The sequence below is a fragment of the Lontra canadensis genome, unplaced genomic scaffold (assembly GCF_010015895.1).
Source record: "Lontra canadensis isolate GAN:19392208 unplaced genomic scaffold, GSC_riverotter_1.0 scaffold3, whole genome shotgun sequence".
NCBI classification, from domain to species: domain Eukaryota; kingdom Metazoa; phylum Chordata; class Mammalia; order Carnivora; family Mustelidae; genus Lontra; species Lontra canadensis.
In genome coordinates, this window is record NW_022630997.1 from 21020635 (window position 1) to 21041871 (window position 21237).

The 21237-nt window shown below is 49.9% G+C and overlaps 1 protein-coding gene across 1 annotated transcript in view; it reads left to right on the forward strand.

Annotated features, from left to right (window-relative positions):
* Positions 1-3244: 3244 nt before the first annotated feature.
* TLL2 (tolloid like 2) overlaps positions 3245-21237 on the forward strand; it is a 116531-nt gene continuing 98538 nt past the window's right edge. Inside the window, exon 1 of the mRNA XM_032883365.1 lies at positions 3245-3564. Coding sequence (XP_032739256.1) covers positions 3375-3564 — 190 coding nt within the window. The 5' untranslated portion in view covers positions 3245-3374. The remainder of the gene's footprint in view (positions 3565-21237) is intronic.

Here is a 21237-nt window from a genome sequence, read left to right on the forward strand (position 1 = left end):
TACAAATGTATTTAAATAATTTTCAAAACTTTGCATGTTTAAGGCGATAAAAGTTTCAAATTTACAAAGTGGAGGAAATGGTTGTATGGAGAAGTTGGGTGTAAGTCATTTTAACTGGTCATGATTATTCTTAGTGGCTCAGTCTAAGCTACTAAGATTATGGTACTTAACCTTGAAGGTCATTGATGGGAAGGGAGAGTCTAGAGAGTGAAATATGGAAGGTTCCATATTGGAACTTGGTTCCAAGTTGGGAGTTGGTTATAGGTGAGTGGAGTAGGACATACATTCATAGGTAAGTGTCGTAAGTGTGGTCAGCTTGAGGGTTATGGTAGGTGTTGGCATGAGGATGCAGGCTGTGTGGTTATCAAGTTGTACCCAGCAGAAACATGGAGGTGTGAAGCAGCAGGGCTCTGTTAGGGTGATGGCAAGGTGTTTAATGCAATAAGAGTGGAGAGTGGACAGAGGTGGAAGGAGCCAAGACTGGAAGTGTGGAAGGAAGGCCTGACAGTAGATAGTGAGGTGCAGTGTGTTGGAGGAGCTCCGACAAAGGTTTTGGAGAAGAGCTACAAGGGGTTCTGAACAGCTGTTCAAAGATTATAACAAATATTTTTAATAACCTTCTCTAAGGAACTCTGCCTTCTCAGTGGTAACATAAACAAAGGATAAAAACAGCAGATAAGAGTGCCTGCTTTATTCTAGAGGTTCTTCTCCCTACCCTGGAGGAAATGGTGATGATGTGTAGTGGTCTGGAATGGCAAAATGAGGAGAAAGTGGCCTGTGTGGAGTAGCTGGGGATAAAATTTAGGGGTTGCGCAGGGGTTTGAGAGCTGCTGCAAGAGAACCGGGCTGCTCTGGGTATATGGAAATAGATGGATAGACATCTGACCAAACGGGAGGGGTCGGGGGAAGCTTGTATCCACTTGGCAGTTTTTCCACAGGCCCATGAGCTATGGGGGAGGAAACCACAAAAATTATGAATAATTATGGATGTAATGGGACTATGCTGAGCCGCTTTAGAGCATAAAGCCTTTTACTCTAAATCTACCTCTAGTATTCCCATGGGATTTAAATTTAAAAATACATATTTTAAAAATTATATGGGTCAAGATTAGGGTTCAATATAAAAGTAGTGTGTGAAATCAGTAATTGTAGACTGATAAAAATTGTAGACTGATAAAAAAGCCATCCCTTTTCAGTTGTTCCTATCGAACCTCTCAATACTATAATCCAAATGTTTGTTGCTATTTGTTGATGGTGAGCCAAAGTAGCATGAAAACAAGGCTTCTGACATAAAACTGTGCAGCTTGCTCATTCAGGAGCACCACTGTCTTCAAAATATTTGGACAAAGACTGTTGGTGAGAAGACCTGGCAGCTACTCACCAGGTGGGGATTAGAGGCAACAAAGGCTCACAACCTCAGGGCTTATACAGGAGGTCTCCTATAATGTCCTACTTTCTAGAGGAATTCCCTGCTAATGAGGAAGCCAGTTGGCTGTTTACCTAGTGCCATCTGGAGACCTGGAAGTGTCACAAGTTTGTTAGGCTTTTTAGATGTTGACTTTGTGGACTTGCCTACTGACAGGTGGTGACCTTCACTGGGTTCAGTGCAGGGAACGATGGCGTTGGGTTTGACTCCTTCCAGCATTCAGGCAGAAATGCCATTCAACCCCTTCCCACACCTATTGCCTGTTTAATGGCCACTTGGCCTCTTCCCTGCCATTTGGTGGCATCCACTCCCCCCAGACTTCTTTCTCCAACTTAGGAGTTCCAAATCAGATCTTCTTGCCCAATCTGGCTCCATTCTGTATGTGCCCATTTGATGATGAAACAGGGTCAACATGGATTTCTTTCTAAGGGTGAAGACAAAATACCCCGACGCTACCTTCCAGTAGTTGTTTTAAACCTTTACTGGTTTGAAGGACTTGTTATCCTAGTTAATAGATAGGACATTACCATAATCCAAGAAATTAAAGAGTCTTGTATATAAAGTTTGTCATTAGTGGCTGTGAAGTCATGTGGAAACCTAAAAGCAAGTTTAGTTCATTTTTTGCTTGCAGTTTAAATAAAGATTCTACTGGGTGGGATGCTGAAAAATCTCTACACATTGATGTGTTTTACTTCTTGATTAGGGTAATTTTGCTTGCATAAAAAGGTCTTTGAAATGCCTCATGGTAATAGAACTTTTTATGTCTATAAGTCAAAATGGCTCAGTTCTGACAATTTTTACATTTAAGGTACAGCGTGGGAGTGGGTTTCAAATATCTCTTGATGATTCTTCTAAACTATTTGGGCATATGTTTTTAATTGGCAAAAAATAACCAGACTTCAGAAATTGGTCATTTTTATTCCATCAAGTTACTGGTGAGTGGCTTATTTAATAAAAACATGTCTGTAATTTAACACAAATAGCACATACAGCTGTTCATTTGTCAATCTTTTTGCCTGAATGAAGCATCTTAAAACAGTTTTGCTGAAGGACAGGGTCACCAAGAGGGGAAATCTGTCATTTTAAATAATTCTTCCCCTAAGGCACTCGTATCACCAGCCACTAGGTTAGGTGAGGTGGGTGCTGGCACAAGCGTCCTTCATGGCTAGACGAGGGATATTGAGAAAGCTGAGAGAATCGTAATCTTTTATTTTTTCTGAGCTGAAAGCTACCAGCGAGAAGATTAACTTCATTCCTACCGAGAAACGATTGTCCGAAAGCACAGAGCCAGTTGGTAACGACGCGGGCCGCTCACACCGGGCTCCTGGTGCGGAGCTCGGAGCCACAACCGCTGCCGCCTGCCTTCGCCCACGTGTGCATCAGGGAGTTGTAAAGTGAGTCGTGCCGACAAAACAAGGCGGGAAGTCCTTGATCTTCAGCCTTGATCTTCAGGAGCAGCGTTCCCGGGGGCCGGAGGCAGAGGAGGCGCTCGGAGAAGGGCGCCCTCGACTCGGTGGGAGCCCTGCGGGCCCCCGGTCCTTGCCGGGAGCATCTTCACCTCGCTCCGCTTCCTCCGAAGTTGCGGAGGTGCCGGGAAGAGGAGGGGCCTCGCCTCGGGCGCCCGAGTGATTGGCTGCCCGGGGCTCCTGGCGAGGGCTCTGTGGTCCAGCCCGGGTGGAGAGGGGCGGAGCGGCCACTGCTCCCACCACCGCCACAGTCGCAGCCGCTGCAGCCTCGGCCGCCGGGCAAGTAGCTCCGAGCCGCGGCTTCTTGGGCGCCCCAACGCGGACCGCGGCGCCGCGCTCTGCTCGCCCCGCGCCCGAGCCATGCGCGGCAGCCGTGCGTAATCGCCGCGCCGCCACCGACCTGCCCCTCGCGCGCGGTCCCTGACCCGAGAGGAGCTTCCCGGACACGCAGCTCCCTCGGGCTCCGTCGGCCCCTCTCAACCATGCCCCGGGCGACTGCTCTCGGGGTCTCGGTGCCACTGTTGCCGCCTCTCCTGCTGCTGCTAGCGCCGCTACCCCGCGGCGCCGGGGGGCTCGCGGAGCTCTCGGACACCGCCCCGGACTATTCGGCTCTGGAAGGCGAGGAGGGCGCGGAGCAGCAGCTGGAGCATTACTACGACCCGTGCAAAGCCGGTAGGTGCCGCAGCCGCCGCTGGGGAAGTCCGGCAGAAGTTTGCCTTTGAAATGCAAATGAGTGGTGGGCAAGCCTGCGCTGCCGTCTGTGGGGCGGGTCTCCCTCCCTCCCCCGAGGTTCCCCGGCTCCCCGGGAAGACAATGCCACTCCGGCTGGGACGTCCCGGCCGCGGGCCTGCGGCGCGCCCGGGGTGGCAGCCTCGGGAGCGTTCCCCAGGCGGAGGAGGGCGGGCGCCCGGGCCGCCTGACAGCCAGGTGCTCCGCTCGAGCGGCCGCCGGAGGCGCGGGGCAGGGCGCGCAGCTCCCGGGCTCGGAGGGAGCCCTGGCTCCGGGCTCCCGGCGTTTGCAAGTTGTGCGCAAAGTTTCCCGAGATCTCGCGCCTGCTCTTGGGAAGAGAAGAACAAAACCCGAAAAGCTGCGCGGCGGGCACAGGGAAGGTGGTAGCTGAGGGAGAATGCGAGTGACGCGAGTTGCCGCAAAGTTCCCGATAGCCCTCTCAGCGCGGTCCTGGCCTGGGGGTCGCGGAGATGGAAGCCGGCAGGTGCTCTAATCCCTCAGGAAGCGGCGCCGGGACGCGCGGGTCTTTCTGGCGCACATTCGGCCTGGGCGCCGCGGCTCCCTTCCCGGAGCCACCAGCCGGCTCGGGTGTCCCGAGGGGCGTGGCCTCCGTGCCCGCGCGCTCCGGGCCGCAGCGCCGCCGGGGCCCGGGCGCAGGTTCCGCGGAGCTCATGAGTCCGGCGAGCTCCGGCCGGGACCCAGGAGAGGATGGGCTGGGAGGCCCGCCTCTCCCCTCCTAGCCGGGGGCCGGCGGCCCGCAGAGATGAACAGACCGAGCGGAGAGCGCGCCCCCCCTCCTCTCCCCGTGCTGTGGCCGGCCGGGTCTGGGGGAGCGCAGTGGCCGGTGCCCCCACTTCTTCACTCTCTGGAGGCCTCTGCTAGCCTCAGTTCCCTCATCTCTAAATTGGGGACAGTAATTATGGGAAGTTTCATGATGTATGGGAAAATTCTCTGCGAATGAATTGATGAGATAGATGGTCCTGTAATGATCTGGGTCTTTCCTGTAGCGGCTATGGGCAAAGTTGGGGGTCGGACAGATCAGAATTGGCCCAAGTCTGGGGAACACCAGGTCACTAGGAGGCAAGAGGACCCAGAGGCTGTGAGACCTGAGAATCTTGTGAAGGTTGAAGTTCAAGCCAGGCTTGAGGGGCCTGGTCTTACCCTGCAGGAATAGTCTTCCAGAATACACACACCTATTGCTGTACCTGGTGGGGCTTCTGAGTTGGGGTGGGGGGACAGGAATATTGGTTCCTGGGTCATTTGAGAGAACATCAGCGGGTAGCATGTCCCAACTGAGGTATCTCAATTCGTCATGGGACCCAGCCCATGACCAGGGAGAGATCTCTGGAGCACTGTTGGAATGGTGGATGGCCTTGCCGGGAAAAGACAGACACCGAGGCTGTGAAAACTGGGATGGGGCTAAAGCGGTTGAATCAACCATCCGATGAACCTGTCAGATCCTGGACTCTACCAGTTGTGTGCTGGGGCCTCTGGGCAGCCATGTGGGCAGCTGGGGCCTGGACTCGGGAAGCCATCAGTCTGTTCAGGGATGGACCGAGGCCTCTGGTATGTGAGGTGCTGAAAATCCAGGTGAAAGAGACATAGGGCTGTCTGAGAGAGCCCTCCCGGCTCCCAGGCTCAACCTTGTGGAATAACCGGATGGCAGGTTTGCCTCTTGAAGCCTCCTTTTTGTCCAATAATTTTGTAGAAAATGCTAGATAACCAGGGCGTGTGTGTGCTGTGACTCTTCACCCACAGGATGCAATGGGCGGGCTGGGCTGGGGAGTAGAGGATCTTGGGAGCTTGGTTTTGGCTCTCTCCAGGCATGTTCCTTGGCCATCCTTGATCTTCCTGCTGCCGGGGCCTCTCCTCCAGCTGTGCTCATTCTAAGAATGGCCAGCAGAGGGCGATGGCAAGGGAGACCTGGGGAAAAGGTCACCTCTCAGTCTGTCTGTGCTTCTGGGAATTCCCTGAGCGAGGAAAAGCCTTCTAGAAGGACAAAAAGCAGTTCACCAGGGCACTGAGATCTCAGTGGAAGGACATGCCTCACGGCTCAGGGGGAACACTGCATTTCCTGGTTCCACATTTAAACCAAATGTTCAGGGCAGCCTGTCATCCTATGGAAGTCAAGTCCTAACTTCTGGCTCCTCTGCCAAGAAGGAGGGCTTCAGGACTCTGAATCTAAAACACCTCCCACCTGCCCTTTCTTGAGTGGGGGCCAGTGCGTTATGCTGCAGACACAGTTCAGGGAGGAGAGGCTTGGATCTGGTCCTGGCCTCGTGGAGCTGTGTTACCTCGGACAGATTGCCTCCTCCCTGGGTCTCCGTTGCTCATCTGCAGAATAAATGGTTAGACTTGTTAGGGTTGTAAACCGACAGGCCGAGGGAGCTGGTTCTCCTGGTCCATGTCCATCAGCTGTCTTGTCCTGTGCCCGCTTCACACCCTGCAGGCATTTGAATGTATGCGCCTGGCTCCTTCCTACTTAGTGTTCTGTGGTTCTATGACCTTTGCTTCCAGCTCAGCCTCTCAGAGGCTGACCAGACTGGTAAGTGTTTCACCATTTACAGTTTCACTATTTACTATTTCACCACTTTTACCATTTTTAAAACCTTTTTTTTTTTTTTTTACCATTTTACTGTTTGCGATTTTTATAATTTCCTCTGCTGTTTATATTCTGTGTGGCCTTGGGCGAGACACTTCAGTTCTCTGTGCTTTAGTGTCCTTGTTTATAAATGAGGATGATTCCTGATAGATTAGAGTGCTTAAAACAGTGCCTGCTATATATGTAGGTTCTTTACGAACAGGTTTTCTAGAAACTTGAAAGAACACCTTCAAGTGGACCTTTGAAGCAAGTTTTAAACTAGAACATTCAAATTTACTAATAAGCAATCTATTTCATGCTGTAAGAAGAGATGCTTTTCAAATCAGATGCTGGTGGAGTGGGAGTGAATGTGCGCAGCCCTCCTGGCCTGGGGCTGGTGAGATACACTGGTCTTTCTGGGCACGGTCTCTGCCTGGCAGTCTGCAGCTCTGACGTTTTGTTTTTCATCTGATATTGTAAGTGCGGCCAAGGCTTCAAATGACAGTGAATTATAAGACATCCTCCCAAGTGCCATGTCTCTGAAATCAGTCTTTGCAAAGCTTTTAAGAGCTTCTCCTGCCTGTTTGCTCTCACCCACAATTCTTTCGCTGGGTTGAGGACCGGAAGGCCTGGGTCCTTATCCTTTTTACTCCCTGTGTGGCCTTGAGCAAGTCACTTCATCTCCTCAGTCTTCTCATCTGCAGAATGGGAGTGGGAATAAACCACTTGCCTGTGGTGAGTCGTAGCCGGATTACTCAGACAAGGACTTGCGTGTCGATGGTTTGAGAGGTGATCCCAAGAAGCGGGAAGAGTAGAACAGGGAAGGAGGAAGTCCAACGAAGGACGTGAATTGAAGTAGCTGCTTTTATTGGTGGAGTTTTGCACCCACCAGAACCTCTGCAAAGCTTCCAGAAAGTCTCGTAGAATTTCTTGCCCGTTCAATAGGGGGCTGGTGCATTTCTCCAAAGGCTGCTGTCCTTCACTGTTTGCTCCCTGAGCTTTGGATGCCTGTGTGAAAAACCACCCACACTCAGTGGTATAGAATGACGACCATTTTTTTGTCTCTGCTCTGCAGTGTCTGAGCCTCTGCTGGGAAGGTTTGCAGGTGGTGGTGATGGGGGCGGCGGTCAGGATAGGGGGTGACCTGACAGCTTGCGGCTGGAATCATCTCGAGCCTTGTTCAGTCACATCTGGCTCAGGGGAGGGCAGCTGGTATTTACAACTTTATTTTTATTCCTGCTCGTTCTGGTGTCCTTACTGATAGATAGGCAGGTGCTGATCTGACGGAGTCGAAATATTTCAGGGCTGTATGGAAATGGATGTTTATTTTCCCACTTCTCCAGGCAGGAGTGGCATCTGGCTCATCTCTCTTTCTAATCTGTCACCCTGAAGTGCACTTGGGCAGGGCCTGAGGCAGTTAAGAGCACAGGCTTTGACACCTGATGGACCTAGATTCAAAATCTGCTGCCCGTGCAGGGCTTTGTGACCTGGAGTAAGTTACTTAGCCTCTCTGAGCCTCCATTTCCTCACTTGGAAAGAACGGCTAACGTTCCCCATTCAGGGTTTGCTGAAAGGGTTAATGATTCCATGTTTGTCAAGTGCTCTGCACAGCTTCGGCCTCGGGCATGTGCTCAGTGACCGACGTGTCCATCATTAGAGCACCGAGCAAGCGCTCAACAACTCCTTCCTGAGCTCCTTGTTGACACACTGTAGAGGAACTCGAATTCTTGTAATAGAGGAACAATTGAGTTCATGTTAGAGATTCTTAAATTCAGACCTGAGAATTATTGGCAAACAATGTCTCCCAGGTACTTGAAGGATGAATGTTATGGTGTGTGAGTTAGAGCTCACTAAAGACCAAAAAACATAGGTGAAGGTGGATGGGCGAGGGCTGGGTTGGGGAGGAGATGCAGAGTCTTGGCCCCTGAGTAAGTGTCATACAGAGACACAGCAACTCAAGCAAGCAGAGCCAGTGTGGTCTGCAGATGCCCAACAGAATCCAGCGGTCCCAGCAGCGGTCAAGACTCACATGGGGGCAGGCAGCGTCTGGGGGAGGAGAGGCCTGGAAGGGGAACAACACGTTGGCCCCTTTGGGATGAGCATGATCCACGAGCTGAGTGATAGCAGAAACGCCACCCCATAGATCTTTACCCAGCCCAGGAGTAAACAGGCAGCTGTGGCAGTTCCCATTTTGCCCATGGGGAAACTGAGCTTCATGTCCAGACCTTCTGCCTGACATTGATGGTCCTGTGACTTCCAGCGTTGTCTTTGTAGACGGAGCTCAGGTTTTGAACACAAAGTCCTCCATGGTATCGTCTAACATGGAACCCTGACTCAGACGTCAGCGGAGCCCATTGTTCTCTTCCTTCTCTTTGCCAGTCCTGCAGTGACCAGTGTCCCACACCCTCCTTTGGGAGTGGCACGTATGTTGGCAGCAAATCCTTTAATCCTCTGTCCAGTGAGACAGAGAGGAGGGCAGGAGCTGAACCACACAGACATCCACAGCAGCCCTGGGTCTGCAGGGTACCCACCAAGCTCAGGGCTGGGCATGGCCTCCTTAGCAAGAAGATGCTGCTGGCTGAAAGAAGCAGGGTGTGGGCAGGCCAGCAGGTTGTCCCATTCAGCAGCACCTCCCGTGGTCAGTTTGGGACCTTCTGCTTCTCACTGCTTCTCTGGGACTGTCCAGCCACGAACCAGCCTGGGCAGGCTCCTCCCCAGCCTGCTGGGTCTGCACCCAAGCTTGGGAGCAAATGGAATCCCTCAATAAATGTGAGATCTTGCAATAATCCTCTGGCCCTGGAAGAACCTGTCATGCGTAAAAAGTGCGTGGATTAAGTTGAGTCCCAGAACAGCACCGCCTTCCATGCTGTGAGAGACCTGGGGGCTAAGTGTGCAGGCTCGAGAGACAGGGCGCCTGCCTTCAGATCCTGGCTCTACCACTTTGTGGCTGTGGGACCCCAAACAACTTGCTTCAGCCCTCTGAATCTGTTTCCTCGACTATAAAATGTGGATGCTAATATCTACCATGTAGGGTTATTATGAAGATTACATGAATTAATACAGATAAAGCCTTAGAATAGTGCCTGGAACGTGGTAAATATTCAGTAAATATTATTGTTTTTATTACTATCAACCCACAGAAATTCAACAAGGTTTCCAAGTGGCAGGAAACCAAGTAACTGAACAACAAGCCCGATGTGTTTCCAGAGCTTGGTGTTTCCTGACGAAGTGGATGCTAATCACTCCTCTGTATCTAAACACCTTGGTGTGAAAACAGATCTGCCATGAATGTCGCCGGTTTCCTTGGTATTATGCTGAGGCAGGGGTGGAGGGGTGGTTCTGTGCCCTGCAAGCCAGTCAGGTGTGTAAGCCCCACTGGGAAGCCAGCCCCTGACTATTTGGAGATATGTGACTGATGTTGGGCCAGAGCCTCCATTCAGCCAACGCTCCCCCCCCAACCAAGCCACTCCTCTTTCTAAGAGCATTCATTCCTCAGGGAACCCCGGGTAGCTCAGTTGGTAACCGTCTGCCTTTGGCTCGGGTCATGATCCCAGGGTCCTGGGATCGAGCCCCATGGACTCCTTGCTCAGCAGGGAGTCTGCTTCCCCTCCGCTCTGCTCCTCCCCATCTCCCCCCGCCCCCCGGCTCATGCTCTCTCTCTCAAATAATGAGATAAAATCTTTAATAAATAAATAAATAAATAAATAAATAAATAACAGCATTCATTCCTCCAAGTTGCAAATCGCTGAGGTGCGAGCAGGATTTGAGCCCACATCACCTTTGATGGTGGCACAGTCCTTCTGCTGTGGACACTTAGTCACACAATCTGAACAGAGGATATAACTTCACTGATTCCCAAATGTTTACCTTCTTACCCCTCCCCATGATTTTCAGAAGGAGAGCTATGATATTAACCTTCACAGTAGTTACAGCACTGCCTTAAAGCTTTGGGCCATACCTGATGGTTTTTAAAGCTGTTTTCCTTCTCCTCTGTCCACTGGTCTCTCAGATAGCCATGAAATGATCTGAACGCTCACGGGAGATGGTCTGGCCTCTTACGATCTGTGGGCCCTGGGAGATGTGGTCCAGGGGTCACACAGGGGAGAGGCTAGGCCAGGGCATGCATGGGATGCTGAACTCTTACGTGGTGAGGCAAGGACTTCCAGCCTCTGTTGTCTTCCCTAAGCACATGGCCTCTCCAGACCTGGAGCCACTTCCATTCACTGGATCCTTCCACATGGTCAACAAGCACCTCTGTGCTGCCCAGTCTGAAGGTCACGTTGGTGAACTTGCTCCCAGAGCACCATAGCCCATCGCCTCCTCCCTATCTTTTTCTCTATCCCTGGCTAGGACTCCAACAAGGATGAGACAGTTCTGGCCTTCAAAGTACTCTTAGTCCCAAAGCATCGGGGAGAATGATACAAAGTGTTGAATGGCATCTGTCCCCTCTCTGTCCTCCATCCCTTTCCCTGAAGTCCCAGAGCAGTGCCTGGTATCCAGTTGGTTGAGGATGGTGGGTCCAGTCTCTCTCTCCACCCCGGAGGGAGAGGACTTAGATAGCTGATCTTTCCCAAGGAGGCTGTGGGTGAGTGGCCATCTGGGAGACAGAGCAGATCAGTGAAAACTCATGTTTAAGAGACTGCTTTTGGCCTCAGGCAGCCCGTGACATGAAACCTGCCTCTGTCCTCACTATGTGGGTGTTTTTGACGAAGTTTCCTTACCTCTCTGGACCCATTTCCTCATGTAGAAAATGGGAATGATATGAAAACCCATCAAATAGGTGTGTTGGAGGATGAAACGAGGCAGTGAACGCAAGTGTTTCGCAAGCAGTTATTAACTGTTAGCTCTTCTCTTTGCTATGGTTACTATTACTCCTGCTATTGTTCCCCATTTAAGATTTTCTCTCCAAGTGACAATCTCTCTGCGGCATGTGTATGCTTATCTCTCCCTTTCAGGGCTATGGAGAGTTCTCTTGGGACCCATAGCATGAGGCAAGTGACAATTTCTTGCTCCATAGCTCTCTCGTTCTCATCCATGAAGCAGAGGGGGGATGACAGATAAACCCAATGCTTATAGCAGGTTTCTCACGGTATCCTCTTAGCCTGCTCATAATACAGTTCTGCCTGGATGCAAACATAGCAACAGGAACCGAGCTTTCCTGCTGATTGGTTACAGACCTATCTACAATCACGCCACCCTCTAACCACTTCTGTCAATTACCAATAAATATTCTCAAGCTCGCCCGCACAAGCACTTGAGTGTTGACGTTTAGCCCCAGTCTTTGCCCGTTCCGCCAGCTGGGCCACTTATCTCCAGGCTCATCCTGCAATTTGCACCAAGCCTCCTCTCCTTCCTCCCACCTGGGTTACTGGCTTTGAGTCCATATGAGTCCTGCCTGAGCCAGGAGCTCCTGCCTTTCCCACAGGAGCAGGCTACCTTCCACCCAACTTTTTCATGTTCCTGGGTCAGTTCTCCTCCTTCCTGAACTGGCCCTGGTTTGCCATCCTCTCACCCTGGGCTCAGAGTCAGCTCGGCTCCTGAGGGCTGGCTCTGTGGTGGGAGGTAACACGTGGTACCAGAGTCCATCCAGGTGCTGCAACAAGAAAAACCCTGGGACCATCCCGTATATCTGTCTCTTCCTTCTCCTCTCGTGCAGTCTGACCCAAGTCCTGCCAGTCCCCTTCCCTCCGTCTCCACTGCCACTGTTTGGTCTAAGGTGGGCTCCCTGCTGGGCTAATTGCGGCAGTGCCTGATCCCATCTCCCTGCTGCCCCACTTGCTTCCTGCAATCACTTTTCTGCTTTGTAGGCAGAGTGCACCTCTTGAAATGCATGTTTGATCGTGTTTATAAAATCAGATCTGCTTAGGATCCTCAGCTTACATATCGCTTCCCCCCACCCCGACGCTCCAAGGCCTTCCTGGGCCCTGATCTCGATCAGGACTCCTCCATTTAATCTCTCATCGCCTTTGTTTGCCTGCATGGCACTTTCACTGTCCGTTGCTGGAGATAGCCAGTGGTGTGATTATTTATTTACTCAATGTCTGTCTCCATGTGCGACAATGAGCTCCAAGGCATAGAAGGCATAGAAATTAGAAGCTTTGGTTTCCCAGTCATCAGCACAGTGCCTGGGACAAGGTGGGGGCTCAAGTGGTATTTGCCAAATGAAAACCTGAGCAAATGAGATACCAGAGGGGTTTGGAAAAGGTAGCCACCACCATAAGAAAATCAAGGAAGCCCTTCTGGTAAGCAGGGGTGGTAAGCCCCAATCTTAGCCTAGAAGGATGGATGGGATTTGAAGAAGCTGGGGTGCACGTTAATGGAGGAACTGAGTCAAGGTGAAGTAGCAGGAGTGCATTTGATGTGTCTTGAACTGGGGGATTTTTTCTGGTTTCCTTTGCAGAGTAGCAGAAACAAGACTGAAAGAAGCTTGGAACAGTGGATGTCAAGCTAAGACATTTGAAATATGTCCCTTAAGAAATGGGGAGCTATTGATATTTCTTGAGCAGAGGACTATTATAATGAAGACATATAAGGTTTAGGATCTGTAGAAACAGGGAATAGGAGGACAAGCAGGAGGTCTAGGCCTGGGAACATGAGCACCACACTTGGGCTACGTCCTCAGGGATGGAAAGGAAGAGAAGATGGGAGGGAGATTGTGGGTCTGTGTGTGAGGGAGGTCCCAAGCTGAGCTGCATCTCAAGATCAGAGCTGAAACATGAATGAGTTCAGTAAGCATTGGGTTGTCTTTGAGGTGGGCAGGAAAGGGAGATTACTTTTTAACATAAAATAGTTTTCTTAATTACACAGCTAATACACATCCACCGGAGAACATTAGAAAATAGAAAGGGCAAACAAGACTAAAAATTTCCAGTAATTCCATGGTCTAGAAGTAATTTTTAACAGTTGGTTGTATATTCTTCCAAATAGGTCTTATGCATGTTTACGTTTTTTCTTTAAATGCTGTACATACCGCTCTGAGCCAGCTGGTGTTTCATTTTCACTTAGTAGCATGACCCTCTTTCCATGTTCGTAAAGTGGCTTGTGTAATAAATGTATTTCTGTGATGTTGATTTGTTTTAAAGATTTTATTTAAGTATTTGACAGAGAGAGAGAAATCACAAGTAGGCAAAGAGGCAGGCAGAGAGAGAGGGGGAAGCAGGCTTCTCGCTGAGCAGAGAGCCCGATGCGGGGCTCGATCCCAGGACTCGATCCCAGGACTCCAGGATCATGACTTGAGCCGAAGGCAGAGGCTTAACCCACTGAACCACCCAGGCGCCCCTCTATGACGTTGATTTAAGTTGCTCTGTACATTATTGTATAGATGCTCCATGATTTGTTTAATCAATCCCCTATTGTTGGGCATAGAGATGTCCCCCAATCTTCTCTTTTGCTCTTATACACAATGATGCTGGAGTCATTGTTGCTAGATTTTTCTGTCATTTAACAGGATTTCTTTAGAAAAGATCCCTACATGTAGAATTGCTGAGGCAGAAGTGTGAAATCTTTTAGGGCTTCTGATTCTTCTTTTCAAAGTGCCCTGCACATTTTTTCATTCCTTTCAACTTCCGTGAAGATTAGCATTCTGTAGTCTGGTTTTAAAAATCTTTGCTGGTTGGATAAGAGAAGAATAATTTGTGATTTCTTCAATTTGCTTCTATATTGTAATTATATGTTCTTTACAAAGGATTTTGAACTTTTAACGACTTATTTTGACCATTTATATTTCTTTTGCTATGTGCATTTCCTGTTTATGCTGTTTATTTCCTCTAGTTTATTTCTTATTTATGAGCTTTCTCCAGAACCCTTTTGTTCCTCCTCGTTTTTCTAATTGGATGGTCATTTTTTAACATTCTGTAGAAACTGTTACATTTTAGGAACTTCAACCTTTTATCTGTCTTATTTGTCATGAACAATTTTTGGAGAAAAGATTTTTAAAAAGCAGAAAGTTTGTTCTGTACCATATCATTCATTTATTTCATGGTGATTTGCGTGGCTGTATCAGTTAAGATTTTGGGTTTGCTAGTAGTGGACTCACATTAATTGGCTATGTCTGTCGGGGTCCAGTTGGGAGACTGAAATCACACCGGTAATTTGAGGAATTTATTCAAAAATTTAATATAAAGGATTATAAACTAGCGAAAGGGAAGTGGCTACTGGAGAACTCGAAGGGAAACAGAACCAGCAGACATGGGGAGCAATCCCTAGGGAAGGAGTAACCCTGGGAGAGGCTGCCCTCCCCACCCAGAAGAAACTTCTAACTTCATAGGAGAGGGTGTGACGACGGCTCACCAGAAGTTGGAGAAGCTCACTGAGGTGCTACAGGCAACGACTAATGAGTGGGGAGTTGCCCATGGGAGTGTGGGCCAAACTCGGAAGAACCACACTCGTGGTTTTCCTGAACATTGCTGGCAGCCACTCCGGAGGAACAAGAAAGATGAGACCACTGGAACCAAGAAGAAAAACCCCTTCCTTGGGCACTAGTCCTCTAGTGCCCTCTACGGATAAAGCCTGATGTCGTGCCAGCTGGCAGAGGAGTAATAGTTTGAGGGTGCAGCTCCAGCATCACGAAGCATGACCAAAAAGGGTCGATTTAGAGCTGAGAAACAATATATTGGTAGCTGGAACATGGCTTACACAAGCTGGACGTTTCTTTCTCACATCAGAGTCTGGAGGTTCTGAAATACAAGGCCAACCAGTAAGCTTCTGCTCCAGGAAATCCTCCAGGATATAGTCTCCTTACAGCTCACCACTCCGTTCTCCCAAGCTTGAGGCCCGTGTCCTCATGGCCCAAGATGAAAGCCAGAGCTCAAGCCATCACAAACACAGCCTAGACATGGGAGACATGGAAAAGAAAGAGGGACCAAGAATGTATGAAAAGAAGGTTCACAGGAGATGGCGTTCACCACATCACCTTCTACTGTCTCATGGACACGTGGCCACAGATAGGTACGTGGGAGTCAGGCAGATGTTCCTTCCAGAAGGCCTGCAACTGAAAAGGAGAGATTCTGTTATTATGGAAGAAAGGAGAAGAAGTTTTGGTGGGCCACAAGCGATCCCTGCCATAGTACACTAAACTTGCTGGACCTTTATGAAGAAAATTTAGTCACAGTGATGATAAGCTCATTACTATTATTGAACATTAAACAGATATACAAGGTAAGATTTTAGAGTAAAACCCTGTAGACTGTTAGAGCTAGAAGGAACCGCTGACATTACTTTTTCTAAGATTCTCACATTTCCTGTGAGAATCCTGAGGGCCTGGAGATGGGGGACAGTAACTTGTCCAAGGTCACATGGACCACTGTGGGCAGCTATGGCCTGGAGGTGGATGCCAGGTCTCCTTTACTCTGGGCCTGCATATCTTCCCACTCTCTGCATTACTTAGGATCTCCAGTGCGCCTTTGTCTTCAGAATGAGTCTGGCATAATTGCCCTGGTAACTTGTGGCCCTATGAAGGATCATTCCACAGTGGAGATTTTAGGGCTTATGAGATATGCCTGGTCCTGAAATCAGCCACATAAGATGCAAAATTATAGCCCAAGAAGCTTCTGGCTCTTAGGACCTAAACTGCACCCTCTCTCCAACACTGAGTGGAGGCCCGTGAGCTCTGGCTGGGAACACAGCGAGCATGAGATCTCAGTCAGTCATATTCCACTGGAGTGAAACCGTGAAAGTGTGCTCTTAGGCCAAAGTAGTCAATCCCCTTACCAGTCTGAATGCCATCCTCCTGTTTAGCTATGGAAATAACGGAAGGATTTTTCTTAGTACAAGGCGAGCCAGGGTCTCAGCGGGAAACAGAGTTTACCCCAGAGGTTTCAGTGGAAGAGATTCAGGAAGAGACTACTTACAGAGGCAGAGTTAAGGAACAAAGAAGAGCTGGAAGCACCCAGAGGCCAGCAAGCCACCCCTGTGGCTGAAGGGTTGGGGAGGAGGGGGCCGTGTTATAGGAGCTGGAACGGAGCGGGAGGGGAAGTGGCTGAGGGACGCACCGGGGGAGGGAGAAGGGAAGACATGCTTGTGTCTCTCCCTCCTCTTCCGTCTCATCTACTGGGGTCTCCTGCTGTTTGAATGCCCGCAGAAGCCAGAGAGCAGTGGGCCATGGAGGATACAGTCCACAGGATTGGCCTTCCTGGGCAGGGCGGAGAGGGTGGAGAGGAGGTATAAAATAAATAATTGTAATCATAGCTCAGGACTTGCTGCCCATATTCCTATACATGGATGGAAACGCTTGCAGTATCTTTAAACATACAGTTCCAAATGGCCGATGTGTGGTACCTGGGATGCTGCTTCTCCCCCATGCCAAAGGCAGACATAGCTAATTGACCATGGTGCTCTTTTCTGTGGGCCCAGGTCACCTCATGGTGCTCCAAGAAACATGCCTAATTGAGGGGGCTTGGTGCATGAGATGAAACCTATTCTGAGCTATAAAACTTAAATAACCTTGCAAATATGGCCAACCTTCCTGCTCTTGCCAGTCTAGTGGATAATCCTTTCTTTCTGGGAAATAGGCGAGCAGGTGTTTCTTAAACCAAGCAAGTCCTGCATGGAAAGCACAGATGTGGCCTGGCTCGCAATGCGCTGGGGCAGCCACAGTGTGATGGAGAGGCAGGAGGCCATATCTGCCTCGAGCTAGGTGGCCACCAGCCCAGGCACCAGCCGGACTCTGTTGGCTCATCTGTGAAACAGGATGGTGCCAACCAAGGCAGAAGGCAGGGCTGGGTGTTCTCTTGTGGTGGAACTAGGCTTCAGAGCTCAGCCCTCTCTATGTGGTGCTCTCCTCGGTCCTGACCGACCTTTAACATGGAGAGCCCTGTGGCGTCTAAGGCCGGCTGTGTTTCTGCTGTGTGCGCTCAGACAGCTGAGTTCAGGCTGTAAGTGACTCTGAATAGAAAATCCTTAGCTGGAACCAATAGATAATAGGTTATGAATGCTGCCAGCCTAGCGTAGGGTGTAGATGGCAAATAGGTTCCAGCTCTATCAATTCGTGCTGGGCCCTCTGCAGCACTGTGTTGGGATGGACGGGAGGGCCGTGATGAGGGATATCTGCCCTGCAGGGAGAGGAGCACATGTTTGTCTCATATTTGCCATCCCTGGTGTAAATGGAAGGAGCGCTGGTGGAGAGTCAGGAGACACGACTTCTGGATGTGATATTTTGAGCACATCGTCTGACCTTCCCGGATCTGTTTCCTCACATGGAAAAGAAGGACATTACTTAGATGACTTTTAAACTCTCTCCAGCTTAGAAGTTCCATGATTCAGATGAGTTTTTTTAAAGCATGTGAAAGTTGCAATGAATCTGATCCAATTAAAACATTTCCAACTCCCCTCTCCTCTCTGCCATATGCTTGAGTAACTAAGTTATCTGTGCCTCGTGAGGGCCATTTCCCCAAGCTGGAGCAGCTGGACACCCTGAGACAGAAGGCCTCCCATACTAAACAGACCCTACTCTTTAATCTCTACCAAAAGATCCAGGAGGCGTGATTCACATCTCGCCCGGTTTCCTCTCTTCTGTCCTCCGAGAGCCCGAACCTCTCCCCTCATGCTCTGCAAATGCGCCTGAATGCAGAGTCCTGAAATTTAGGTTCATGGTTTCAAAGTTCATGGTCCTGAGAATAAACAAAAAAACTATTGTGGTTGCATAGAGCTGTGGACCCCATTAACACCACCCCATGAATATTTATAGCGTGAAACTACAAAAGAACATAGAGGCCATATTGTATTTCCTAGAACTTTCTTTCCATGGGGTCCTTTCTCTGTGGGTCACTTTAATGTAAGCTTTGCTTATTTAGTTGCACACTTTAAGCCGATTAACTTTTTACTAAAAAAAAAAAAAAAAAAAAAACCAAAACCAAAAAAAAAAAACCCCTCCCTGTTTGTTTGTACATACACTCCCTTGACAAAGATTCACAGAAAACTGCTTTAAACCTGTTAAATCCCTCTGCTAGAAACTTGAAGTGAACTAAATATCTCTCTGGGTAGGATTTCCCTGTCACCGTTCCCGCCTTGGGCCCTCGCACCCTACCTACCTCAGCCTGTTTGCAGAGAGGAATTCCCACGTCAGAATGCGCCCTATTTAGTTCCTCTGGTAATCTCGGCTTCTCTCTAGGCGACTCTTAAACGGAGCATTAGCGCGATTCTTCCCTGCGTGGCTTGTCATCAGGATGACAAAGGGCAGGCCCTGGGGGGTGGATACAGAAACTGTAGGGAAATCAAACATTAGCGCTGGAGGGACCTCAAAGGCAGTGGACCTAGTTCTCCAAACTTCAGGGAGCATGAGTCACCTGTGTGGGGGAAGTGGGTCATGAGCTTACAGTGCATATTCCTGGGTCCTGTCCCCAGAGATTCTGATTTCATGGGCCTGGGGGGTTGTCCTAGCAACACTCTCTGTAGACACTTCGAACCCAAGTGGTTCGTGAATCGTGATTTGGGAAGGGCCGAGCTGGTTCAGCTCTCTCCTTGTTTGGGTGAAGAAAATGCCACCAAAGGGAAAATTTATTTGTCCAATATCACACACAGCATCCAGACCCCCTCTTTCTGAATATAGGGATGCCTGGGGCTCCACACTGCTTTAATCTGGGCTGGTGTGTCCTGAGATGCAGCGCTACGGTGGAACGGGGGTGATGAGGTCCCTATGAGGGAAGCTGAATGAAAAATAGATCACCTCTTAGCTCAGGCCCAAGTTGTATATGAAGGTGAGGAAATGGCCTGGTTGGTAAATGAGAGGGGAGGGGAGGGGAGGTAAGCACCTGTGGGAAGTCACTCTCATGGGACAATAGATTCTGAAAGTCTGTTGGTTTTGGAGTGAGCCCCAGGATGGAGTGGGGCCTGCAGCCAGCGTGGACTGGGAAGGTCAGGGGCATCCCCAAGCTGGGTCAGCCCCCCTGGGCTTCCCACTCTCAGGGTGCCAGGAAACACAGTCCCAGGGAGGGTGTGGCTGGTGAGAAAGGGTGATGGCAGAGTCAAAGGGGTCCTCCCCTGACTGGCTGGGCTTCTGCCTGACTCACAGGCTTCCAGCTCTGTAGGACCCAAACCAAAAACCACATAACACCCGGAGGATTCCTGCCCCCCCCCACCAGACTTTCAGAATCTCAGGTGGGAAGGGGTGTGTAGGAGTACCCTGGCCAACCCCTCCAACCCCTGTGTCCCCTCAAAACGCCTTGCTGGGTTGTGAAGCCTTTGTCAGGCCAGCAGCTCCTCTGGAAACAGGTCTCTTGCTGCTGACCATGGTATCAGCCCCCACCTAGATCATCTCTACCACGGGATCAGCCCCCAGTTTGAGAGACGGGGTCCTGTGTGAGGTGGTGAACTGAACTCCAAGTTTAGAGCCAAAAGGTCTGATTTCAAGGCCCACCCACTTCTCAGAGGCTATAAACATGGTCTAGTTGTTAACTCCCCTAAGCCTTACTTTCCCCCATAAAACGAGGCTCACGATTCTGGTTCTGCCTTCCCCTGTGACTTTAACAGGGAGTGTACATGCCCTCAGTTGTCACTTATGAACACGTTCTGAAGGCCCAGAACATAGCAGGTTGTGAGTTAGGGTCTGGGGTAAGTGGTGGGGAGGGGTGAGTAGTGGGGAGGATCTGGGATGAGTGGTAGAGAGGAGAGGAGAGTCATAGGGAACTGTGAAGGGCTGCACCAAAGTGAGGGGCTGCTTTTGACCAGCTCTACTGTAGGTGCTCTAACAGCCCCAGATTCTGTTCCTGGTGTCTGGGCCTTTCTTCCCCCTGCCCAGCCCCTTACTTCCCATGACCTCACATCTTGCCTTGCTCTTGCTGTCGTTGGCAGTCCACATTAATAGGTCCCCCACATCAACCAGGCTGCCATCATCGGGCCCCTTCTGCTCCTGTCCTGACACTGCTTTGCTGCTTCTCACCACAGGTCCTTTGCTCATGCTGCTTCTTTGGCCAACATGTCCTTTGTTCCTGTTGTCCACTTGACAAACTTCTGCTCATAAGTCATCCTCCTACTCAGGTGTCATCCCCTCTCTCAGGCCTTTCCGGATTCTACTCCGAGGCTAAATTAGTCCCTCTGTAGTCTTTCCTCCTTCACAGAACAGCATGGATCATTTCAAGGCAAAGATGGGCGGCAGTTGAGAGTGGACTTGAGAGGTGGCCCAGAGCAAATTGCCTAATCACCTGAGCCGGCTTTTCTCATCTGAAAAATGAGTGTGATGATGTGTATTGCATGGAGTTGGCTGTCGGCAGGCTTTAAGGAGTGAAAGAGCTTGGTATCTGGCTGGTGCTCAGAATGATCAATCCCTGTATCTTCAGTGCCTTGCTCCTGGAGAAGAACTGAAGCATCAGATTTGGGAGAAAAGGGGAGAGCTGTCCCAAGATAAAGGGGGATGCGTTGGAAGGACATGAACTCTGTGTCACTGGAAGTGTGTGAGGCCATTCAGGCATGAGTGGGTGGGTTGGACCTGAGAACCAGTAGAGCCCCTTCTAGGCCTCACAGTCTATAATTCCTGGAAGATTGCTGAGCAGTCTCCAGAACAGTCTCCAAAACGTTTTCCTTAGGTCACGATTCAGTGAAAATATATTCCAGGGCAAACCATGTTGGGAAAGGCTGAATTTTCTTTCTCTTGGAGACTCATGTTGTTTGTTAGGGTTGTAGGCTCTGAGAAGTTCTGCTATAAGGAAAGCTATTTAATGCCACATTTCTTATTTAGAATGTGAAACTTCGGGAAGAGTGGCTTGGTCAGGGAGAAATCTGGCTTGGGAATCCAGGAGGCCTTGGTTAACTTAAAACATCTGGGAAGACTTCCTGATAGCATGACCTTGGCAAAGTCTTCTCTCCTCTCTGGTCCTTCATTTGAGGTTGATGTATAGAATTCATTTGTCCTGGTACCCAAGACAAGAGTGCTGTATGTTTCTGTTGTAGATGGGAAAAGACAGGCAGGGTAAGATGCTGTGAGAATCCTGGGATGGGAGCCTTTTCCTGCAAGGCTGACTCGTGGTTATTGTTTGATGCCTTGAGGGTCAGGCATACACCTGGGATCATATGGGGAACATAACGTTATAGATACTCATCATAAT